This window comes from Lipotes vexillifer, unplaced genomic scaffold (genome assembly GCF_000442215.2).
Source record: "Lipotes vexillifer unplaced genomic scaffold, Lipotes_vexillifer_v1.1 scaffold414, whole genome shotgun sequence".
In the NCBI taxonomy this organism is placed as follows: domain Eukaryota; kingdom Metazoa; phylum Chordata; class Mammalia; order Artiodactyla; family Lipotidae; genus Lipotes; species Lipotes vexillifer.
The window spans coordinates 3129161-3150493 of record NW_006782864.1 but is presented as its reverse complement, the minus strand read 5'-3'; the positions used below and the strand labels follow the sequence as shown (position 1 = coordinate 3150493).

Below are 21333 nucleotides of genomic sequence, written 5' to 3'. Positions count from 1 at the left end.
GGGGGGGGGGGGGGGGAGAAAGGGCCTGGAGGTTGGCAACGTCCATGAGATGGCACTGCTGTGCTAGTTTTGTTTTAGGTAACTGCCGCTCATACTATTGGAAAATGATCTCTCAGTTGGCAGGGATATTCTCCTGGTTTAGTCTTTCTATTTTCTTGTGATTAGGCTAATTTCCTCTCTTCAGCTGTCATGTATTTCTTTGTGTGTTGAGGTCTTGCACGAAGCTTGGGAGGAGGGGCAGGGCACACAACGTGGCTTGTACCTGCTTTATCCAGCAGTGACCCTGCTACCGGAGGACATGGCTGACCTTGGCTTCTTCAGCTCTCCCCTGTGACCAGTGCAGGGATGGGTTACCACAAGTGTGGCCACTTAAGGGGCCCACCCTTGCTGCAACTGGTTACATATTATCCTGGCAACTGCCTTCCTCTCCAATGTCTGGGCAGCTCTTCAACTTCCCCTAGCAGAAGAATCTCAAAAATTTAAGGGTGAAAATAGGCATGATCTGTTTAACAAGGGAAAAGCAGCTAAGTATCAGTTTCCCTAAGTCCTTCACTGGAAAACAAAACAGATTCTGGAAAAAGAGAGTGTTTGTAGGAAACAGGGCAGGAGGGAGGGAGCCAGAGACCGGCTGGTGCTCAGCTTTATGACTTTTCATTCAAAGGATCGATTTCTTTGTCATCCCAGACTCTCTGGGACGTCCGTCGGAAGTCACAGGGTTATGTATTCTTTCCATTCAAGGCCCCTGTTTTACACGTTTGACTCACATCTCCCCATTTGCCTGATTTTTAATTGTAAATTCCTCCCGATCACATCAGTAGGTCTCCTGCCAAACAAGCTCTCCCAGCTTAGTGAGATGGATTTTACTTTTGCAAGATGCCCTGCGTTTATTACTCAGGATGTGAAGACCACTAGGGGGGCGTTGCAGGGTCTTCAGGTCGTACGAATAAGCAGAAGTGAGTGGTTTGGAAGGTCACAGGAGGCCCTCCACCCTGTCCCGGGGCGTGTCCCAGTAAGGTGGCACAGCCCTGTCTGGCTCTCACACGCTTCCCTAGCACTCATTTTCAAAGTCACGTATTCAGCCCAGGCCAACCCTGATGCTTTCTTGATCATCCTCTGCAGGAGGTCTGATGGCCTGGGCAGGTAATGGGGTGATTTCCCTTGTGTCCCCCAAAGGCAAATTTTCCCACACAGACATCATGTATTTTACTTTATTTTATTTATTTATTTATTTATTTTGCGGTACGCGGGCCTCTCACTGCTGTGGCCTCTCCCTTTGCAGAGCACAGGCTCCGTACGCGCAGGCTCAGCGGCCATGGCTCACGGGCCCAGCCGCTCCGCGGCATGTGGGATCTTCCCGGACCGGGGCACGATCCCACGTCCCCTGCATCGGCAGGCGGACTCTCAACCACTGCGCCACCAGGGAAGCCCGAAATCATGTATTTTAAAGGTTTCACTACTAGTCACTGCAGTGAAATAGATGAATGTGTCAGCCTGCAGTTTTCAAAAATGGCCACAACAACACCATCCATCCTCAGGGCTCCTTTACAATGTGGCCGGATATTCCTCTCATCAAAGCCTGTGTCCTGGCTTGTGACGTAGGCGGGCTTGTGGCATGCTCGCGATCAGTAGAACTCAGCGGAAGTGACACAGCGTGACTTCCCAGACAAGGCTAGTAAAAGTGATGCAGCTGCCACCCTGTATACTGAGCCACCATGTAAAACGTCCATCTACTCTGTGGCCACCATGGCTGTGAATGAGGATATCAAACCACACAAGGAGGCCACCTGTAGGTGCTCCAATTAGCACCTAGCTCAGGGGCGAATAAGCCCTCAGATGAGTCTAAGTTCCCACTTTCCAGGCATCCTCACTCTTCCATTTCCTCAGCGGAGGACCCAACCACTGAGAAGCAGAGACAGGCCATCTCCACTGTGTCTCGCCCTGATTCCTGCCCTGAGTCCATGAGCGTAATACGATGGTTATTCTGTGCCACTGAGTTTGGAGTGGTTTGTTAGGCAGCCACAGTAACCAGAAAAGTGAAATTATAAAAATGATAAAAAACAATAAAAACTGCAAGGTGTAAGGAATCGCACGGATTTGTTAGTGATTGATTGTGGTTTATGGTTGTTGAATTTCTTCTGCCTGATAAATAGAGCCCAGCTGCACTGCTTTCCTCCCCCAAATGGAGCTTACCCAACGATTCATCTTTCTGAGCCAAACTTCAGCACGAATTGTGTACTCCCTTCCTGTATAAACCCTCCTTTCCAGGAATTTTCAAAGTCACGCCTAAAGATGTGGTCACTCTAATATTTGAAACTGGTTTCTGTTTCCTTCTTGTTTTTTAACCTTCTCTTTCTTTTTCAGTCCTCACAGTGGTTGTCATGTTTTTCTCTATGCTTGATTTTGTTTTCACCTTCTAATGTTCATTGTCTTTGAAACATCATCTGTAGGCAGGCTTTTGGGACTAGGAGGAGAAATATTTGTATTTGGTTCTTCCTGGTTCTTTGGAACTCTAAAATTCGGGATCATCTTAAATCATGTTGAACAAGTAAGGACCCAACAACTGAACTTGGGCTAAAAATGTGCAAAAGAAAAGGTCACAACTTTTCAGGGACAGATTTTTTTTTAATCCTCCTTGGCTTGGTGCCAAAGTTAGTTCTAATTCTGTCTCCTGTGGCAAACAGGGGTACAGCGGGGCCCTGATTCACTCGGAGGTTGTGAGTATAGGCATTTGGGGCTCCGCGGATAACATGAGGAGGGTCTGGTGTAAAATTCCTCACCAAAGCTGGGACCAGGGCTCCCATCGTACAGAGAAGCCACTAAACCAGAGCCCTGGCGAACCTGGATGGGCAAGTGATTTCAGGGAAAACTATCTCTGCTGGTCTTCTTTTCTACCTCCCTGGGTTTCTGCTTTCCCTTGCAATTTTCGTATGGTGGTTGCTTTCTGTCTTCTGAGCTCTTGGATGGCCTTTAGGATGTTTTCACACTTACCCAGCTTATGTTGTTTTTGTCAGGGGAAGGATAGGTCCAAGTAAAACAACATTCCGTTACAGCAAAGGGAAGTCTCTTTCTGGAGTACTGTTGGCATCTCTTCCTTTCCCTGTTTCCACCATCACTTCCTCTGCACCTGGCTATCATTATCTCCTGCCAGCACTCCTGCAGTGGCCTTCTCAATCCTTTCTCTCATCTGTCCTTTACCTAGTCGAATCCATGCTCTTCACAGAAGCCTGAATCAACTTTTAGGAGTGCAGATCGGTTGCATCACTTTGACTCTTAAAACCCTCCCGTTGCCCTCCTGGCACAGTCCAATATGGTAACCTCCAGCCACACGCGGCCACTGAACACTTGCTATATGGCCGGTGTGACAGAGGAACTAAATTTTTAATTGTATTTAAATTTAGCTAATTGAAATTGAAGTCGAAAAACTGAATCAGTGTCACATACTTTTCTGTTAGACGCAGGTTTATTGTTAGAAAGATTACTTTTCACTTAACTGTTGAAAATTCAGCATCGAATTAAAATGCACGCTAAGTATAAAATAAATTTTAAATCTATAAGAATATATCCCGGATTTCAAATAATTATTTTTAAAAACCACAGTAATAATTTTTATATTGATTACATACCGAAATGATAATATTTTCGATATTTGGAATTAACTAAAATATAGTATTGATATTAATTTTCCCATTTCTTTTTACCTTTTGAAATATGGCTACTAGAAAATTTAAAACTACAAGTGTCTATCACATTAGATTTCAACCAAAAGCACTAGTTTATCCATTATTCTAAGGATAAGGCCAAAATCCTTAACCTATTCTGCAAGACCCAAGATGAACTGACCCCAGGCTATTTTAATTTTAATTTACTTCACGTCATCTTTCCCTTCACTTACTCTTTCTGACACTAGCTTTTAGTTCCTGAAAAGAACTTCCACTTCAAGGTTTGTGACGGACTATTCCTTCTGCTTCAGACATTCTTCCTAACTCACCCTCTGCCTACTTAACTCCTGTTTACACTCAGATTTAAGCCCTGGTCTCATCCAGGCATATATAGCGGCTTAAACCCTATCAGCAATGCTGCCAAACCCAGGAATGGGGCAAGGGATGGAGCAGTGGCTGCAACAGGAGAAATAAACAAGACTCCCCAAGGGGAAGGGCTGAGGATTGGCAGAGCTTAGGTGTGAGCCGAGGCAGGAGGAGGGGTCAAGGCTATATACATACATATGATTTCAAAGCTGGTTGAAAAAAGTCATGAGGCCTCTGGCAAAGATACGTTATTTGGAAGATTGAATCAAGTTCTGCTTGGTTGGCAGATTGATTCTCAAAGTAAATAGGGAACACGGGGAAAGGAAACAATACTTGCTTTGAAACATGTCACATTTAAGGTGATGGTGAGACATTCAGGGGAAATACGTGGCTTTAAAAGTGGGAATTACGGGATTCCCTGGTGGCGCAGTGGTTGGCAGTCCGCCTGCCGATGCAGGGGACACGGGTTCGTGCCCCAGTCCGGGAGGATCCCACATGCCGCGGAGCGGCTGGGCCCGTGAGCTACCGCTGAGCCTACCTTCCTGGGTGGGATGACCATAATGAACATTAATAATGTCATATGAAAATACTGCAGTGATTCTGGGTCTGTGGCTTTAGTACTGACCCAAAGCAAGGATTCGCTGAGTTTTCTTTTGTTTAAAGGCCACTTCTCAGTATAAAACCTAAATCTCTACCCCCGAAAATTTGAAAAAGCAAGTTTCCTTAGGTTTTCCAAGCAAAACAAAAATAATGCTTATGATAAAATGAGATGAGAGTGAACTAATCAAAAGCAGGCATTGTATTTTTCTTGAGAGTCACTTAGATTTAAAAGAACAAGATACTTGACCAAAGTGTTTTGTGTTTTTCTGAACAATAACAATAGAAATTTTGGAAGACATCTAGCCCCATCCACTAAGTGCACCTGGGCTTGGCCATCGGGACAGAAACTGCAGTCCATGGGACCATTTTTCCACTCCTCTAGGAAGACACAGGGAAGGAAAGGGGGGAGACATAACTCAGGTGTCTTCTTGGGTCTTCTATGCTCCCTGGAGGATAATGACACTGGCTTTCAGGAACTGCCCTTCTTAGCCCAAGTGTACATACATCAGATCCACAAGCAAGAGTTTTTATGTGGCTCTTGTCCTTCACCAGCCCCACGTTAATAGGTGTTCTCTACCTGGTTTAGGGAGAGAAATACTTTCCATCAGCCCTGGTAGGGATTCTGAGGCGTTTTTACACTTTCTATGGATACACCTGCTCCAGTCTTTTTGCTCCCTCTTGTGGCAGTATTTCTGGTACTCATCGTCGTGCATGCCTTCTTTTGATCCTGCAAAGCCAGGTCAGGAGCTGATATTCTTCCTTTGCTTCCCCTAGGGCAGTGCTAAACTCTCAAGTGTGTTTGCTTTCTCCCAATCCCACAGAGTCCCGCTGTACTTGCTCGCTACCTATCTGCAAAGGCTCACTCTTGCCACCCTCAGGAGTGTGCCAAGAAGGTCTCTCTTGGCCCTGTGCTGTGCTGCCCTGGGGAAGGGGTGATGTGGGTAAAGTGAAATATTCTTCTTACCCTCTTCAGTGCATCCACTCTTAGATTTTTTTTTTTTGCTCCAGTGGTGTTCTGGAAGCTTTCGCTGGACTCCTGGACTTCCACAAAGGCTGTCTTATCCACGGGTGACTGTCTACAACAATGTTCTTTGGGGGGAAGGCAGTAGAAAACCCTTATTCTGCCATGCTGATGATGTCACTGTTGCATTTCCCTGTTTTCTAATGAGTTAACTGTCTGTGTGTCTGGGATGGGGGTGGAAGGGCCTGTGCTCCTGCGTGCTCATCGCGTGTGTCCCTGATTTGTGAAATGCATGGCTTTCCTTATTTTTGGAAATGTCTTTTATCTTTTACTCATTGCCTTTAATAAGTTTTTGGGTGCCCTCTGGAGGGTGATCTTTGTTGGTTATGGATTGCAAATGTTGTGGTTTGTCTCATTCTGCCTTTTGAAAGCAGAAATTCTTAATTTAAATATAGTCAAAGTATTTATAGTTTCTTTGTAACAGTTTATTTTGAGGAAGTCTGGCATAAGATATAACTTCATAATCAGAGGTCATAGATATATTTTTCTACATTTTTTTCTGTAGTTGATGTTGTTTGTCTTTCACCTTTCACCCCTTAATACACATATAATTATTATCTCTATAAGTATGACGTAGGAAATAAATTCAATTTCCCTTCTGTGAATAATCACTAACCTACAATATTGACAGTGTCTTACATCAGATTTTCTTAAATGATTGGATCTCTTTCCAGACCCCCTATTCCGTTTCATCATCTGTTTGTCTTTCCCCCCACGAAAGCCATCTGTCTTAAATGAACCATAGCTTCATAGTATTTCCCATTTTCAGGGAGAGAAAATCCCCCTCACCTTGCTGTTCTCCAGGGGCGCGCATCCTGTCTTTGACCCTTTGTGCACGTCCTGTCTTTGACCCTTTGCTTTTCATATAAACTTAGAATCAGCTTGTCAAATCCCAATAAAAAATTCTGTTAAGAATTTTGCTCAAATGGCATTAAATCTGTATATTAATTTGGAGAAAAATTACCTGATTTTGATATTCTATCTGGTCCTTCTGTCCTCTGATCAGGGCAGATGGACAGGTGGAGACTAACGTAAAGACATTAACATGCTCTCGGAATCATGTCATATTGCTGGGTGTTCTCTTCCCACGTGGCCTGAAATTTATCCAGATAGAAAACTCTTCTTTAAAGAAATAAGAAGACTTATCAACAGAGAAAAAGAAACCAAGAAAATGGAATGATACCACTGAAGTGCAGAAAGAAAATAACTTCCAATTTGGCATTACACACCTAGCCAAAATATCTTTCAAATTTGAAATTAAAACAAAGATATTTTCAGGCAAATAAAAACTCTGAAAACTTATTGCCAAAGGACCCACACTAAAATAAATATTCAATTGAGTTCTTCGGGCAAAAGTACAAAGATTCCAGATGTAAGCACAGAAACACAGGACAGAATGAAGAGCAAGAGACAGTAACTATGTGGTTAAATTCAAATGATTATTGAATTTATACAATAATAATGTAGGTTTAAAATGTACGTAGAAATAAAATAAGTGATAACAATAGCACAAAAGGCAAAGGGGTTAAATAGGATAAAATATTCTTTCTATACAGACCTTGTATTGATTGGGAAGTGGTAAAAGTACTAAATTTCGTAGATCTATTGAATCAAAGATATCTGTTGTAATCTCAAGAATGACCACTAAAAGAATAGCATTAAGAGGGGGAAACTAATGATAATAAGGGGGGAAATAAAATAATTTAAAGCATTTTTTTCATGAAAGTCAAAAAAGAAGAAAAAAGGGAACAGAGAATAGGAGACAAAGACAAAATAAATAAAAGTGTATATATAACCAAAATATATCAGTAATTACATTAAATATTTGAATGTACAATAAAAACAAAACAAAACAAAAAAACTCTTCTTTAGATACATTTATTTTCCTGGATACTGATACTGAGTTTTCTTGTTCATGAACAAAGACACATTTTCTTACATTACTTTGACTTATTTCAACATAAGAGATTTAGATATATTCTGCTTTATTCATAGTTACTTTATATTTTTGTTTCTAGCCAATATGGCATCTTTTGATTGAACTAATTCCTGTTTGTTCTTGGTTTATAGAATGAAATTGATATTTAGTATGAACCTTGAATCTAGCACTTTGATAAACACTCTTATTAATTCTAATGATGATCTGTTGATTATCTAGGTTTTCTTTGTAGAAATCATATTATTTGAGAATAACATTGTTTTGTTTTTTCATTTAAATACTTATAACTTTTTTCTTTCAATTTTTATTCTTATTCTTCAGGCGAGGGGATGCCTAACACAGTGTTGAATGGACGTGCTGATACTTGGTTTTGTCCGACATTTTAAAAGACATTTTTAATGTTTCAATGTTAACTATAATATGCACTGGAGGCTTTCTGTGGATTCCTTTTATCAGATTAAGGATGTTCCCTCCTATTCCTAATTAGCTAAAATTTTTTGTTTGTTTTAATCATGAATGGATTTTTTTATATCTATTGAAAATTTTACATCACACTTATCTGACATTTGGGAATTCCCTGGCAGTCCAGTGGTTAGGACTCTGTGCTTTCACTGCCGAGGGCCTGGATTCAGTTCCTGATCCGGGAACTAAGATTCTGCAAGCCATGTGGTACAGCCAAAAAAATAAAAAAAATTTATCTCACATTTACTGAAATAATCATTTGGCTTTTCCTCCTTAAATATGATAAGTTGGGTAAAACATTAAATTATCTCCAGTCATTACTGCTTCAGCAAAAATTTGTACACAGTACTTAGCACATTTGTGGGAACAGAGCACCAAATGGGAAAGACCCAGAAATAGGGCCCAGAGAAAAGTCCAGCACATGGGATGGTGTCGCAAATGAGCAGGGAGGATGTGACAGCCCTCAGGGGCCCTGGGAAGCCCTGAGGCTGATGGGAGATGTGAGTTACCTGAGCCCAGGGGGCTTCAGAGAAGACAGAGATGGAAGACCAGAGATCAGGTGTGATGGTGGAAAAGGTAAATTGATGGTATAGAGATGCCATTATTTAGGTCTCATCAAAAAGATGTTTCTTGTTTTCTCCGAGACAAAGAGACATAGACAGGAATCTGGATGAGAGAAACATGTCAGCTCCCAGAGGGGCCCCATTGTGAGAAGAAGAGAGAATAACGTTCAAAAGTGGAGGAAAAGAAATTCGGTGCAAATGTGAGGACGTGCTTCTTTACACACACAAGTTAATAAGCTAGTGGGATCAATTATCCCCACGCATTGGCTTAGATTCAAAATGAGCTTCACAGGGACTTCCCTGTGGTCCAGTGGTTAAGACTAGGTGCTTCCAATGCAGAGGCCATGGGTTGGATCCCTGGTTGGGGAACTAAGGTCCCACATGTGGCGCCGTCAAAAGAAAAACCCCCCAAAACAGAAACAACAACAACACACACACACACACACACAACGAGCTGCACGGACTAATGAGTGAGCCTGTGTCCGACCAAGTGTGGCAGGGCCTGAGCAGAGGATCCTCCACTCTCTGCCCTTTGTTGACTACACAGAAATGCACCCGGGGGTTCAGTGGTCCTCTCTTCTGAAAGCCTTGAAGAGAGCAGATTCTTTCTCTCTGCTTTTCTCCTTTCTGCTTCCCACATTCTTTCATTCTCTCTGTCTGTTTAAAATACTAATTTTTAAAAGATGGCCTTGACCTCTCTTTTTGGTGATTGTTGTTAAGAGCACAAGAGGGAAGTAACCACAAATAGAAAAAGGCAGCATTTGGAACCGTTTATCCCTCCCGTCAGCGCCAGCGAGGGGGGAGACAGAAGGGAACATTCCTCCCCCTCCTGCTGCTGTGTTCCCTCCAGGTTTCTGTGCAGATCAGATAGAGGGGGTGTCCTGGGAGGCAGCAGAGCCCGTGCATATGGAACCAATTGCTTTTTTTGCCTGTAGTAAAGTCCACATTTTGATTGCTCCTCTAGATTATGTAGATCCAGACACATTTTACACAGTCATCCGGATGTTCTTCTCTGGGTAAGTACAGTTCAGCTCTTTCCTGCATGAGGCATCTGTAGCCTTTCCCAGATTTATGAGGGGAGAAACAGACAGAAGCTTCCCAGAGGAAGAAACACACCAAGTAACCCTTGCTAACAAAGGAATCACCTGGATCCATTCTTGGATAAAAGAAGTGGGGTATCATTTGCATGACAAATGACACTGAAGGATTGAATATTTAAGTGTAGAGTAATTGTCCTGAGGCCATCACTTTCGATTCAGTGTACTCATCTTTCTTAGAAAACCACTGGATGACAGAGGGGAAAAAAGCCCAGTGCGCCACCCACAAAGCTCGATTATGTATATCCTTTCTCCTGCCTCTTATGCACGCAGGTGGAGGCATAGGCAGTAGCTTAAAAGCTTCCTTCTAACATTCCTGGAATAGCTAATACCCCAAAGACAGTTTTTCATATTTCTGGTATTCTTCTTTGGTCACCTGGCCTGCAATTTCTCCAGATAGAGAACTCTACTCTTAGATACATGTCTTATTTTGAATACATTTGTCATAACGTGACGTGTTTTAATGAGATTGCTTTCCTATTCACATTAACTGAGAGAAACTAAGTTTTTGTTTTTGTTTTAATGGTGAAGAGTGAAAGGTGGAGGTGATGGAGGGAAGAGGTGAAAATGTGAAATAGACATCACCTAGAGCACCATCTTGATAACTAGGAGGTGCCTGAAACGCTGTTGGTAGGAAGCATATGAAGTTGTGTCTGGATGTAGCAAGAGTCATGCCGAATTCCAACATCAATAGATGTACCGATTCATCAGTAGATTTAGTGGTATATTCCATGGGTGCACGAAGGGAGTGACCATGTGTATTAAGTATTTTCTCTAGACTGGGTAGGTCTGTAGTGTGAGACAGTCTCAGGGGAGGCCAGCCTGGCTGGGGACCCCTCATTGTAGGGGTGGTGAGTGGAAGCAAAGTTTCTAGGGAATAACTTGAGAGTAATAGGTACCTGGTTTATGGGGAAAAGAGAAGGAAAGGGGAAGAGCAAAGGAATGGAATTGAGAGCATATCTCAGAATTTAGACCTTCCTATGTACCCTTCACTCCTGAAACCCCGACAAAGGGATTATTCATCCTGTAGAACTCTTTTTGCTCTCTGTATCTTTTGCATGTAGTCAGGGTCAATACAAAGATCTGATCGTAAAATAGAGATTCTAGCAACAAATATTAAGCAAAATATGCAGATAGGCTTTGGTAGGATTAGAGGGGAGAACAAAAGGGCCATTTTTCCAAAACGTTTTAAACAGACTGCGTTTTAGGAAGACCTAATTCTGGAAAATCTCCTCGTGCTTCAGTCTGCCCTCTGAGTTTGGGTTAGTTGCCACTGTTCCATACGAAATTACCACAACTTAGCAAGGCTCATTTATTATCTCACATTCCTGTAGGTTACAAGTCTGGGTGAGCTTGGCTTGGTTCTCTGTTTAGGGTCTCAAAAGGCTGAAGTCGGGATCTGCTGGGCTTGAGCTCTTATCTGGAGAATCTAGGGGAGAATTCACTTCCAAACTCATTCAGGTCTTTGATAGAATCAGCTCTTTGTGGGCTGGGAACTGAGGTCTCTCATGCTTTCCTGGCAGAATCTGCTGTCAGCATCTAGAAGCCTCCAGTATCCTTTCCAAGTCAGCAATGATATTTCCAATCCTTCTGGTAATTCAGATCTCTCAGAGTTCTCCTTCTGTCATCAGCCAGAGAAAACTCCCTGCTTTTAAGGTCTTGTGTGATTAGATTAATCTCCCCTAGATAATCCAGGATAACTGTCTATGTTAAGGTCTCTCATTAGTGACCTTAATTACACCTGCAAGGTCCCTTTTGCCTTGCCTTATAATATATCATATCGACAGACATGCTGTCTTATCACATTAATAGTTCTAGGAGTTAGAATGGGAATCTTGGGACAATGTTTTTAGAATTCCATCTATCATAGTTAAATGGATACCAAAGGGTGACTTCATTTTCCTTAAGATAAGTTCTGGGTCAGTGATGCATTTTATCTGTGATCTACATAAATTCCTCTTTTCTATTTCTGATCCTCAAAATTGTTTCCCACATAGCTAAACTAAGTGGCCAGTAGCCAATCCTAAATGTGTTGGAGGCCAGAAGCATCTGGATTGTTGAGAGTTCCCAGTAGGGTTGTCTTCAAAAATCTAAATCTGCTCCTGTGTTCTTGATTTGTCTTATGCTTGACTCATTATTTTTGTTGACTTTAAAAAGAAACATTTTTATTTAAGAGCATTAAGAAATTCCATCTGTACATGAAACATAGTCCCTTTATTTCTCACTCACGTCAAATTTCTCAGGGAAGTTAGCCCCTATGGATAAAAGTCATCTCTTTTCCTTTCTTTTTTTTTCTGTTTAAACTTCCCCTTTTCTGGGGTTTGCTAGAAATATGCTACAAGAAATGTTAAAAATAAACTTGCCTACAGAGATTTGTAAGGAAACTAATTCCTTTTCTTCACAAACAGCAGTTTGGGCCTGAGAATGCATGGGAGCAATCCTTGGGCTATTCAGAGAAACCCAATTTTTCTTCCTCATATTAATCTCATCATAGGTGGAAAATATAGGTTTTGAAAGTAGATGCCTTCCTTTTATTTATTTATTTTAACATCTTTATTGGAGTATAATTGCTTTACAATGGTATGTTAGTTTCAGCTTCACAAAAAAATGAATCAGTTATATATATACATATGTTCCCATATCTCTTCCCGCTTGCATCTCCCTCCCTCCCACCCTCCCTAGCCCACCCCTCCAGGCGGTCACAAAGCACCAAGCTGATCTCCCTGTGCTACGTGGCTGCTTCCCACTAGCTATCTACCTTACGTTTGGTAGTGTATATATGTCCATGCCTCTCTCTGTCTTTGTCACAGTTTACCCTTCCCCATCCCCATATCCTCAAGTCCATTCTCTAGTAAGTCTGTGTCTTTATTCCTGTTTCACCCCTAGGTTCTTCATGACATTTTTTTCCTTAAATTCCATATATATGTGTTAGCATACGGTATTTGTCTCTCTCTTTCTGACTTACTTCACTCTGTATGACAGACTCTAGGTCTATCCACCTCATTACAAATAGCTCAATTTCGTTTCTTTTTATGGCTGAGTAATATTCCATTGTATATATGTGCCACATCTTCTTTATCCATTCATCCTCCCATTCTGAGGGCTGTCTTTTGGTCTTGTTTATGGTTTCCTTTGCTGTGCAAAAGCTTTGAAGTTTCATTAGGTCCCATTTGTTTATTTTTGTTTTTATCTCCATTACTCTAGGAGATGGGTCAAGAAGGATCTTGCTGTGATTTATGTCATAGAGTGTTCTGCCTATGTTTTCCTCTAAGAGTTTGATAGTTTCTGGCCTTACATTTAGGTCTTTAATCCATTTTGAGCTTATTTTTGTGTATGGTGTTAGGGAGTGATCTAATCTCATACTTTTACATGTACCTGTCCAGTTTTCCCAGCACCACTTATTGAAGGGGCTGTCCTTTCTCCACTGTATATTCCTGCCACCTTTATCAAAGATAAGGTGACCATATGTGCATGGGTTTATCTCTGGGCTTTCTATCCTATTCCATTGATCTATCTTTCTGTTTTTGTGCCAGTACCATACTGTCTTGATTACTGTAGCTTTGTAGTATAGTCTGAAGTCAGGCAGCCTGATTCCTCCAGCTCCATTTTTTGTTCTCAAGATTGCTTTGGCTATTCGGGGTCTTTTGTGTTTCCATACAAATTGTGAAATTTTTTGTTCTAGTTCTGTGAAAAATGCCAGTGGTAGTTTGATAGGGATTGCATTGAATCTATAGATTGCTTTGGGGAGTAGAGTCATTTTCACAATGTTGATTCTTCCAATCCAAGAACATGGTATATCTCTCCATCTGTTTGTATCATCTTTAATTTCTTTCATCAGTGTCTTATAATTTTCTGCATACAGGTCTTTTGTCTCCTTAGGTAGGTTTATTCCTAGATATTTTATTCTTTTTGTTGCAATGGTAAATGGGAGTGTTTTCTTGATTTCACTTTCAGATTTTTCATCGTTAGTATATAGGAATGCCAGAGATTTCTGTGCATTAATTTTGTATCCTGCTACTTTACCAAATTCATTGATTAGCTCTAGTAGTTTTCTGGTAGCATCTTTAGGATTCTCTATGTATAGTATCATGTCATCTGCAAACAGTGACAGCTTTACTTCTTCTTTTCCGATTTGGATTCCTTTTATTTCCTTTTCTTCTCTGATTGCTGTGGCTAAAACTTCCAAAACTATGTTGAATAAGAGTGGTGAGAGTGGGCAACCTTGTCTTGTTCCTGATCTTAGTGGAAATGCTTTCAGTTTTTCACCATTGAGGACGATGTTGGCTGTGGGTTTGTCATATATGGCCTTTATTATGTTGAGGAAAGTTCCCTCTATACCTACTTTCTGCAGGGTTTTTATCATAAATGGGTGTTGAATTTTGTCAAAAGCTTTCTCTGCATCTATTGAGATGATCATATGGTTTTTCTCCTTCAATTTGTTAATATGGTGTATCACATTGATTGATTTGCGTATATTGAAGAATCCTTGCATTCCTGGAATAAACCCCACTTGATCATGGTGTATGATCCGTTTAATGTGCTGTTGGATTCTGTTTGCTAGTATTTTGTTGAGGATTTTTGCATCTATGTTCATCAGTGATATTGGCCTGTAGTTTTCTTTCTTTGTGACATCCTTGTCTGGTTTTGGAATCAGGGTGATGGTGGCCTTGTAGAATGAGTTGGGGAGTGTTCCTCCCTCTGCTATATTTCATGCTCTTTTTTCCTCTATCATCTTTTAAGCTGTCCAGGTCCTTTCAACAAATACACTTGGATTTACGTATTCTACGTAGATAATACCTAATTATAGAGTGCTATTGTTTCATTCATTCATTGACCAAATATTTCGCGAGGGCTGACAAAATGCCAGGCACAGTTCTAGGTGCTGGGAATGGAGTAGTAAAAACAGCAACTTCACTTCTGTGGAGCTTACATTTTAATCACGGGAGACAGATAATGAATAAATAAATATAACAAAGGCAATACCATACTCGATGTGTTACAATAAGAAGAGATACAGGAAACTTTAAAGTAGGATAATAGAGCATTATGGAGTGTTAGGGGTGGTAGCCGAAGTTCTTATTTATTTATTGTGATCTGCGAATGCCACATTTCTAAAGGATGCTTAAGCAGATATGTGAAGGAGGTGAGGAAGAGTAGCAAACCACCCAGGTGCCTGCTCTGCCTGAAAGGAACAAGCATCATAATGACCCTGGGGTGGAAGCACTTTTGGAGGAAGAGCTGCACCGAGCCCAGCAGTGCTCGCATGGAGTAAATGTGGGGGGAATGAGAAATACAGCGATGGGGGGACCAGATCACGTAGAGGTTCGTTGGCTTCTTTTCTGAGTGGGGTGAGCACCACAGGCAAGTTTTGAGAAGAATAACACGAGCTGCGTGAAGTCGCAAATCGCCACTCTGTCTTCTGAGTGGGGAATAGAATGGACTGAGGAACGCACCTAAGAAACTCTGACTACAGTCCAGGGTGGTGGCCTGGACTAGGCAGGAGCAGAAGAGGCCTTGAGAAACAGGCAGTTCTGGATGTGGACTGAAGTTATCTGCTCTTGGATTGCACGTAGAATGGAAGAGAATGAGGTCCTTCAGAGAGGACTCGAGGTGTGTGGCCGGGTCCATGGAAAGAATGGAGCTGCCATTTTCCTTTCTCTGAAGGTGGAGACATGGGAGGGGCAGGTCTGGCAAAAGGAAGGGGGAATCGAGAGGTCAGTTTGGGATGTGTCCCCTCCCATGGAGATGTTAGTAGGCAGTTGAATACGTGTCTCTGGAATATAGGGCAGAGATCCAGGTCCAGGTGCACATTTGTCAATAATCCTAATATAGTTGGCTTTGAAATCCAAGAGACTTAGATGAGATCACTTGGGAAGTGAGAGTAGTGAGAAGCCCAAGGAATGAGTCCTGAGAGTGTCCAGCACTTATAAGTGGTCGTGAAGGGAAGGAGACCAAGGTGACTATATGAGACCATCAACAGGATTACAGAGAAAAAATCTGAACCAGTACAGCCATTGTGTTTGGTCCACTTACCACACAATAGTGGTCTGGTCTTCAATATTTCTGCCCCGTAAAATGTTGCTTAGAAATTTTATTGGACCAGTGTCCTGAACTCTGCGGAGTCAGTAGACCTTTGTGGAATCCACTTGATTCTTCCAGCAGCTTCAGGAAGTAGGTACAAGTCAGGAGAACTGAGACTCAGAAGGGTTTGTACAAAGTTACAAAAGGAGGGAGCAGAGGTTAAAATTCACTGTGAATAATATGATAAAATGGCTAATATTTATCAAATGCTTAATAGTTTTCAGGCACGGACCAGGTATTATTTTAATTAGTTCTCACAACCCAGTAAGGTAGATACTAATATTACTGGGATGAGGAAACTGACGCTCCAGGAAGTTAATTAACTCACCCAAGGCTCAGAGTTACTAAGTATCAAAGCTGAGACTCCATTCCATATCTGCTTAAGATAGAGCGCTCTCTCCTAAGAGCTACAGCAGGTTGTGATCTTAGAATCCTCCCTGGTTTCCTCCAACTTGTCCCCTGTCCTGCTGTGCGTATGTCATCCCTTTCCATAGTAATATTGCTCCAACTGCAAAGGCCACTACGATATTCATCCAGTGAAACCACAGAACAGGCAACACAAAACAGCCCCCAAAGAAAACAATAGCATTTCCTACCTCAGGGAAGTATTTGGAAAAGGTCATGGATGCGAGATGAGCAGTCTGTCTGCGGCTTTTGTGTGTGCGTGCCGCGTGTGTTTCCCTTCTCTCCAGCAGAGTGGCTTGTAGAATTACAGGAAGAAGGAGAGACATCAACATAAGCCTGTTATTTAAAACCCTTAACAACAGGGTTCCCGGCAATAAAAGAGAAAGATTCTGTCCTTTAGTAAAAGTAGACATTTACACGTGGGTGGTCTTGGGAAGTGAAACTAGAAAATGACAAGTTTGGGGGTCAAGTTCTGGTTCCCTCTCTCTCTAACAATGTGGTCCTAGAGACTTAGTGCCTTGAGTCTTTATTTCTTTATCTGTAAAATGGATTTTAAAATGCCTGCCTTGATCTACTCCAAAGTGGACAAACAAGAAAATGGATGTGAATGTGATATGTAAACTGTAAAGCATTGTAAGGGCAGATGTGGTGTGTTCTTGGCGCTGCTGACTGTCTTATTGTGGAGTCACCCACATACACTCTGAGACTGTTCAAGACCCTATAAAAAGTCAGACAGCGAACTGAGTAAAGTGGCTTGGGTCCTCAGGAAGAGGGGGACTCAAGGACAAAAAGATGAAGACGTGGAATCAGGACGACAGAAGAGGAGAGAAAAGAAGAGAAGAGAGGAGAGAGAAGGAAGGAAAAACCATTTAACCTGAGGCTTAATTCCGGTCCTTCCTCCTGTCCTTGACTGTAGATTCTGGTGACCTGCATGGCTGTATTGTGTTCTCTTTGCTGCTACCCTTATTATTAACACCTGCCATCAACAAACTATCTGATAAAAGCATTCCCATGAAGTTAGGTAGTATTTAGAACTGAAGTTTAATGTGAAAACTGTTATAGCTATAACTTTTAGGGAAGGGAAAAGATGTGGGTATATTTGTATGTATATTTGTGTGTTTGTGTCAGTGATTGGGGGGTGTGTGTGTGTGTGTGCACGCGCATGTATTTTCAAAACTCTACTTGTGGAGTTACGGGCATCAAGGTCATCAAGGTAGAGATTAGCAGAGGGAGTGAAGATTGTTCCAGGTCCCCTATGTTAATGGTTCCTGTTGATCAGCACTGACATCATCTTTATAGTTGAATTTTTCCAAAAAACATGTCATAGGACCAATGCCAACGATTTCTCTCTAAATATCTTTTACTTCTCTGGAACAGTCCTTTATATGAGCAAAGAGAAGGGCTGGCCTGTTTAGAGGTTGGGTCAAGATAATGCTTAAGTACGCATCCTACAAAGGTATCCAGCCTCTTGCCCTAAAGTTGCCATTGAAATTGTGTTCACTTTCTCGCTCAATCTCTGTTTCCATATCAGAAAATATACTCTTAACTCCTAGCACCCACTTCTTCTCTCTGACTTTTACTCTTGCCTAGCTGGAAGGATAACCCAGCAATGCCTGCGGGGTTGTTATATGAAGGCGTCTCCAAAGAGCCCCTGCATTACTCCGGCGCGAGCGCTGCTCAGAGCACAGTGCTGCATGCCTTTGATGAATTCTTGGGTGTTCGTCACAGCAAGGAAAGTGGTAAGTTGGACGTTTTTCTTTTTCTTGTTTTTTCCTTAACAGGGAGAAAGAACAGTGGTGTTTTTATCAACTGATATGTCCAAGTGTAAATGAAACTCTCAGGAAGTCTATACTTCTCCAGATCAACCAGGAGACTGTGCACCTGCCATCTGGGACTGTCAAGCTAATTAGTATCAGAGCTCAGCTGAATATCGGGTTTTATTTCCAAATCTTAAAACATTCCTATATTTCCAACTGTTCCCTGTAACTTTGTTTGGGTCCTCAGGCAGTAGCTTGCTTCTGTAGAGTGGGGGAGAGATCTGCAGATCCAGGGCTGTGATACTATGTTGCCAAGTCTGGATGCAGCTGGGGATGGGGATGGGCTCCTCCCCTGAAGCCCATTCCGTACAAATGGTGTGGCCTCAAGCCAAGGCTATGTAGACCAGAAGAGGGGTTCTGCCATTTTACAAGCTTGAAATGGCTCTTTTCTTTATCTGCCGGCATCAAGCCTAATGTTCAACAGCTGCAAAAAGGCAGTTCTTGGTACAGAGTTTTCAAGTGGGATTAAGAAAAAATAAATGACTAGAATTTGGTGTCATAGGGTCCAGTCTCATCCACAAAAGTCTGTTCTATAGAACCATGATCACTTTTCACGGACTTTTGATTTGATGAGGTTGGTAGTTGACGTACCATGCCTAATATTAATCCCATAATGAGTTTCTTATAAATGATCTCTCGTCTACCTGTATTTCCCATAAATATCTATTGATTTGATTTTTAAACAATTTGACTTCAAGAGGCTGTTACTAAAACAGCTGATCATTCTTTATCTTCCTGTCCTTAGAAACTCCATTACTTTCCTCTTCCTTAGCACTCCCTCCAAAACGAAGCACTCAGGAAACAAAATTTAGCAGAGTATTCAGCTCATCAGTTTAAGGGTCCATGCCTTACATTTGTAGATATACCTCATGTGTAACTAGAAAGATATGTTGCCCACATTTGGTAGATGACAAATATTTATACCTTGGCTGGTACAGCTAGTTCCATCTTAGTTATTTGTGGTGGGCTGCTTCTTTTCCTGCCTCATCTCCAATCTACATTTGGAGGATTTGATGTCTGTATGCAAAAGAGCCAGCCAAGTTGATTAGACGCTATTAGGATGAGCAGTTAGGAGAACAGCAACAGCATTTGCTGTGTTGATGTCTGGGAAGGCAGACAGGCTCTCTTACCTTTCCACGTGGAGCTATAGCATCGTTCTGCCTTGTTTTATGACATTGTTCTGCCTTGTTTCTTTCAGCTGATTTTCTGCACAGAATGAGGGGTTACATGCCTCCTTCCCATAGGGCCTTCATAGAAGAAATTCACTCTGCTCCTTCCCTGAGGGACCACATCCTGTCCTCTGGAAACAGCCAGCTTCTGACAGCCTATAACCAGTGCGTGGAGGCCCTGGCAGCCCTGCGCAGCTACCACCTCGCTATGGTGACCAAGTACCTCATCACGGCCGCACCCAAAGCAAAGGGCAGGAAGACGAGCCATCTCCTGGGGCCACCTCAGGCCTTAGAAGAGAGGGGCACAGGCGGAACGGCAGTCGTGAGATTCCTGAAGAGTGTCAGGGATAAGACCATAGAGGCGATTCTCCACCAAAGTGGCTAAGAGACTGCCCTTCTCCCCAGCAATGCAAACCACACAGGTCTTTCCTTATCCTCCTTTCATTGGACAGCAGGTGGGCCTGGAGAATGAGGATGAGGGTTCTGTCTGGAATAATCTGAAAGGGACCTCAGACCTGTTCATGTTCTCGCTGCACAGAACACCATCTTCTCCTATGTTGAGAGAATTTTCATGGCCAGGAACTTGTCTTTCCCTCCCTGATCACTGGTTAATAGCAAACAGCTCTGGAGAGCCCCTCATTCAGAACCCCACGGAGGAATGAGTGTACCCCTATTCTAGAAGACCAACATAATTTCACAAATCAAATAAAATTGCTTGTGGACAGATCACCTTGCTGATTTCTCAAAAAAAAAAAAAATTTAAAAATTCCTGCATTCGTTGGTTCACTTCAGCCCATACTGAGTCCTGGCTTAGGGGTTACAGCAGGGATTTTACAGTCCTCTCTCCCCACGTGTGCAGAATTTGGGGGCAGAAGTTCGGAGATGCTCCAGTGGAGATGTGAAGGGAAGAGGAAGCTGATGATAAGATTCTGAAATCACCAGTGTGGAAACGAGAAGTTAATGATATGGGAACGGGTGAGGCTTAGCCACAAGGTTCAGAAATTTGTACTTTCTATTTTGGTTTCTTTCTTTCTTTTTAGAAGAATGATTCTTTCTCCTTACGCTGAAAGTTTGTATCTGTAAAATGAATGAGTTGACCCTTTGGAAGTAAACGAGTGAAATGGGAATACATGGGAAATCCACATGTGTCGTGTGCAGATAAATGTTACTTTTTATTGACTTGGTTTATATCTCAAGATCTCACTCCACCTGGCAGTAGAAAACTAGAAAACGTTAACCTTAGGATGAATTCCATTAATTTAGCGTTGCCCTCACTGTGCACACACATGTCCCTGGGCTAATTCTAAATTCCGGAGGGCTGATCTATATCACAGCATCAGGGAGAGGCACCTGATCATCGGGCAGGTGGGCAAGTTAGCATCTGCTAAGCCGTCCCCCTCCCTACGTGGGTAGTGGTCTAATGGAGCCCGCAGCATGCCTCATCCTGTCTAAGCCAGAAAAGATGCTCAGCCCTCCAGGTCCTATCGCGCCACCTGGAGAAGTACTGACTTATTCCCACAGCCCCCAGGAACGTTGGGCGACTGCCAGACCGGCTCAGAGCATCTGCCCAGAGGTGTAGGCACAATCTCCACTCTTCAGTGCAATGGGGGGCGGGGCAGGGGTTTCTGGACTCTCCTCAATGCCCAGGGCCCTTGGTAAGAAGCCACGAATGGGCTTCCCTGGTGGCGCAGTGGTTGAGAATCTGCCTGCTAATGCAGAGGACACCGGTTCGAGCCCTGGTCTGGGAGGATCCCACATGCCGCGGAGCAGCTAGGCCCGTGAGCCACAACTACTGAGCCTGTGCATCTGGAGCCTGTGCTCCGCAACAAGAGAGGCCGCGATAGTGAGAGGCCCGCGCAACGCAATGAAGACTGGCCCCCGCTCGCCACAACTAGAGAAAGCCCTCGCACAGAAACGAAGACCCAACACAGCAAAAATAAATAAATAAATTACTAAACTCCTACCCGCAATGTCTAAAAAAAAAAAAAAAAGAAGAAGTCACGAACCAGTATATTTCTTGGGGGTGCCAGGAAGGCTCCTACTGCCCCACGTCCTCCCAGGGCATGGCCTTGCCAAAAAAATGGGGAGGTGGGCATGAAGGGGCCAAGAGCATCTGGTCTGAGTGGACCAAGGGAAACTCTGGGTCTGACGAGG

At 42.7% G+C, this 21333-nt stretch overlaps 1 protein-coding gene across 1 annotated transcript in view; it reads left to right on the top strand.

Moving 5' to 3' along the window:
• Positions 1–19564, top strand: part of IDO2 (indoleamine 2,3-dioxygenase 2) — a 45929-nt gene extending 26365 nt beyond the window's left edge. The window contains exons 8-10 of the mRNA XM_007455484.1: positions 9575–9626; positions 17784–17932; positions 19209–19564. Of these exons, the coding sequence (XP_007455546.1) occupies positions 9575–9626; positions 17784–17932; positions 19209–19564 (557 nt within the window). The remainder of the gene's footprint in view (positions 1–9574; positions 9627–17783; positions 17933–19208) is intronic.
• The last annotated feature ends 1769 nt before the right edge of the window (positions 19565–21333 follow it).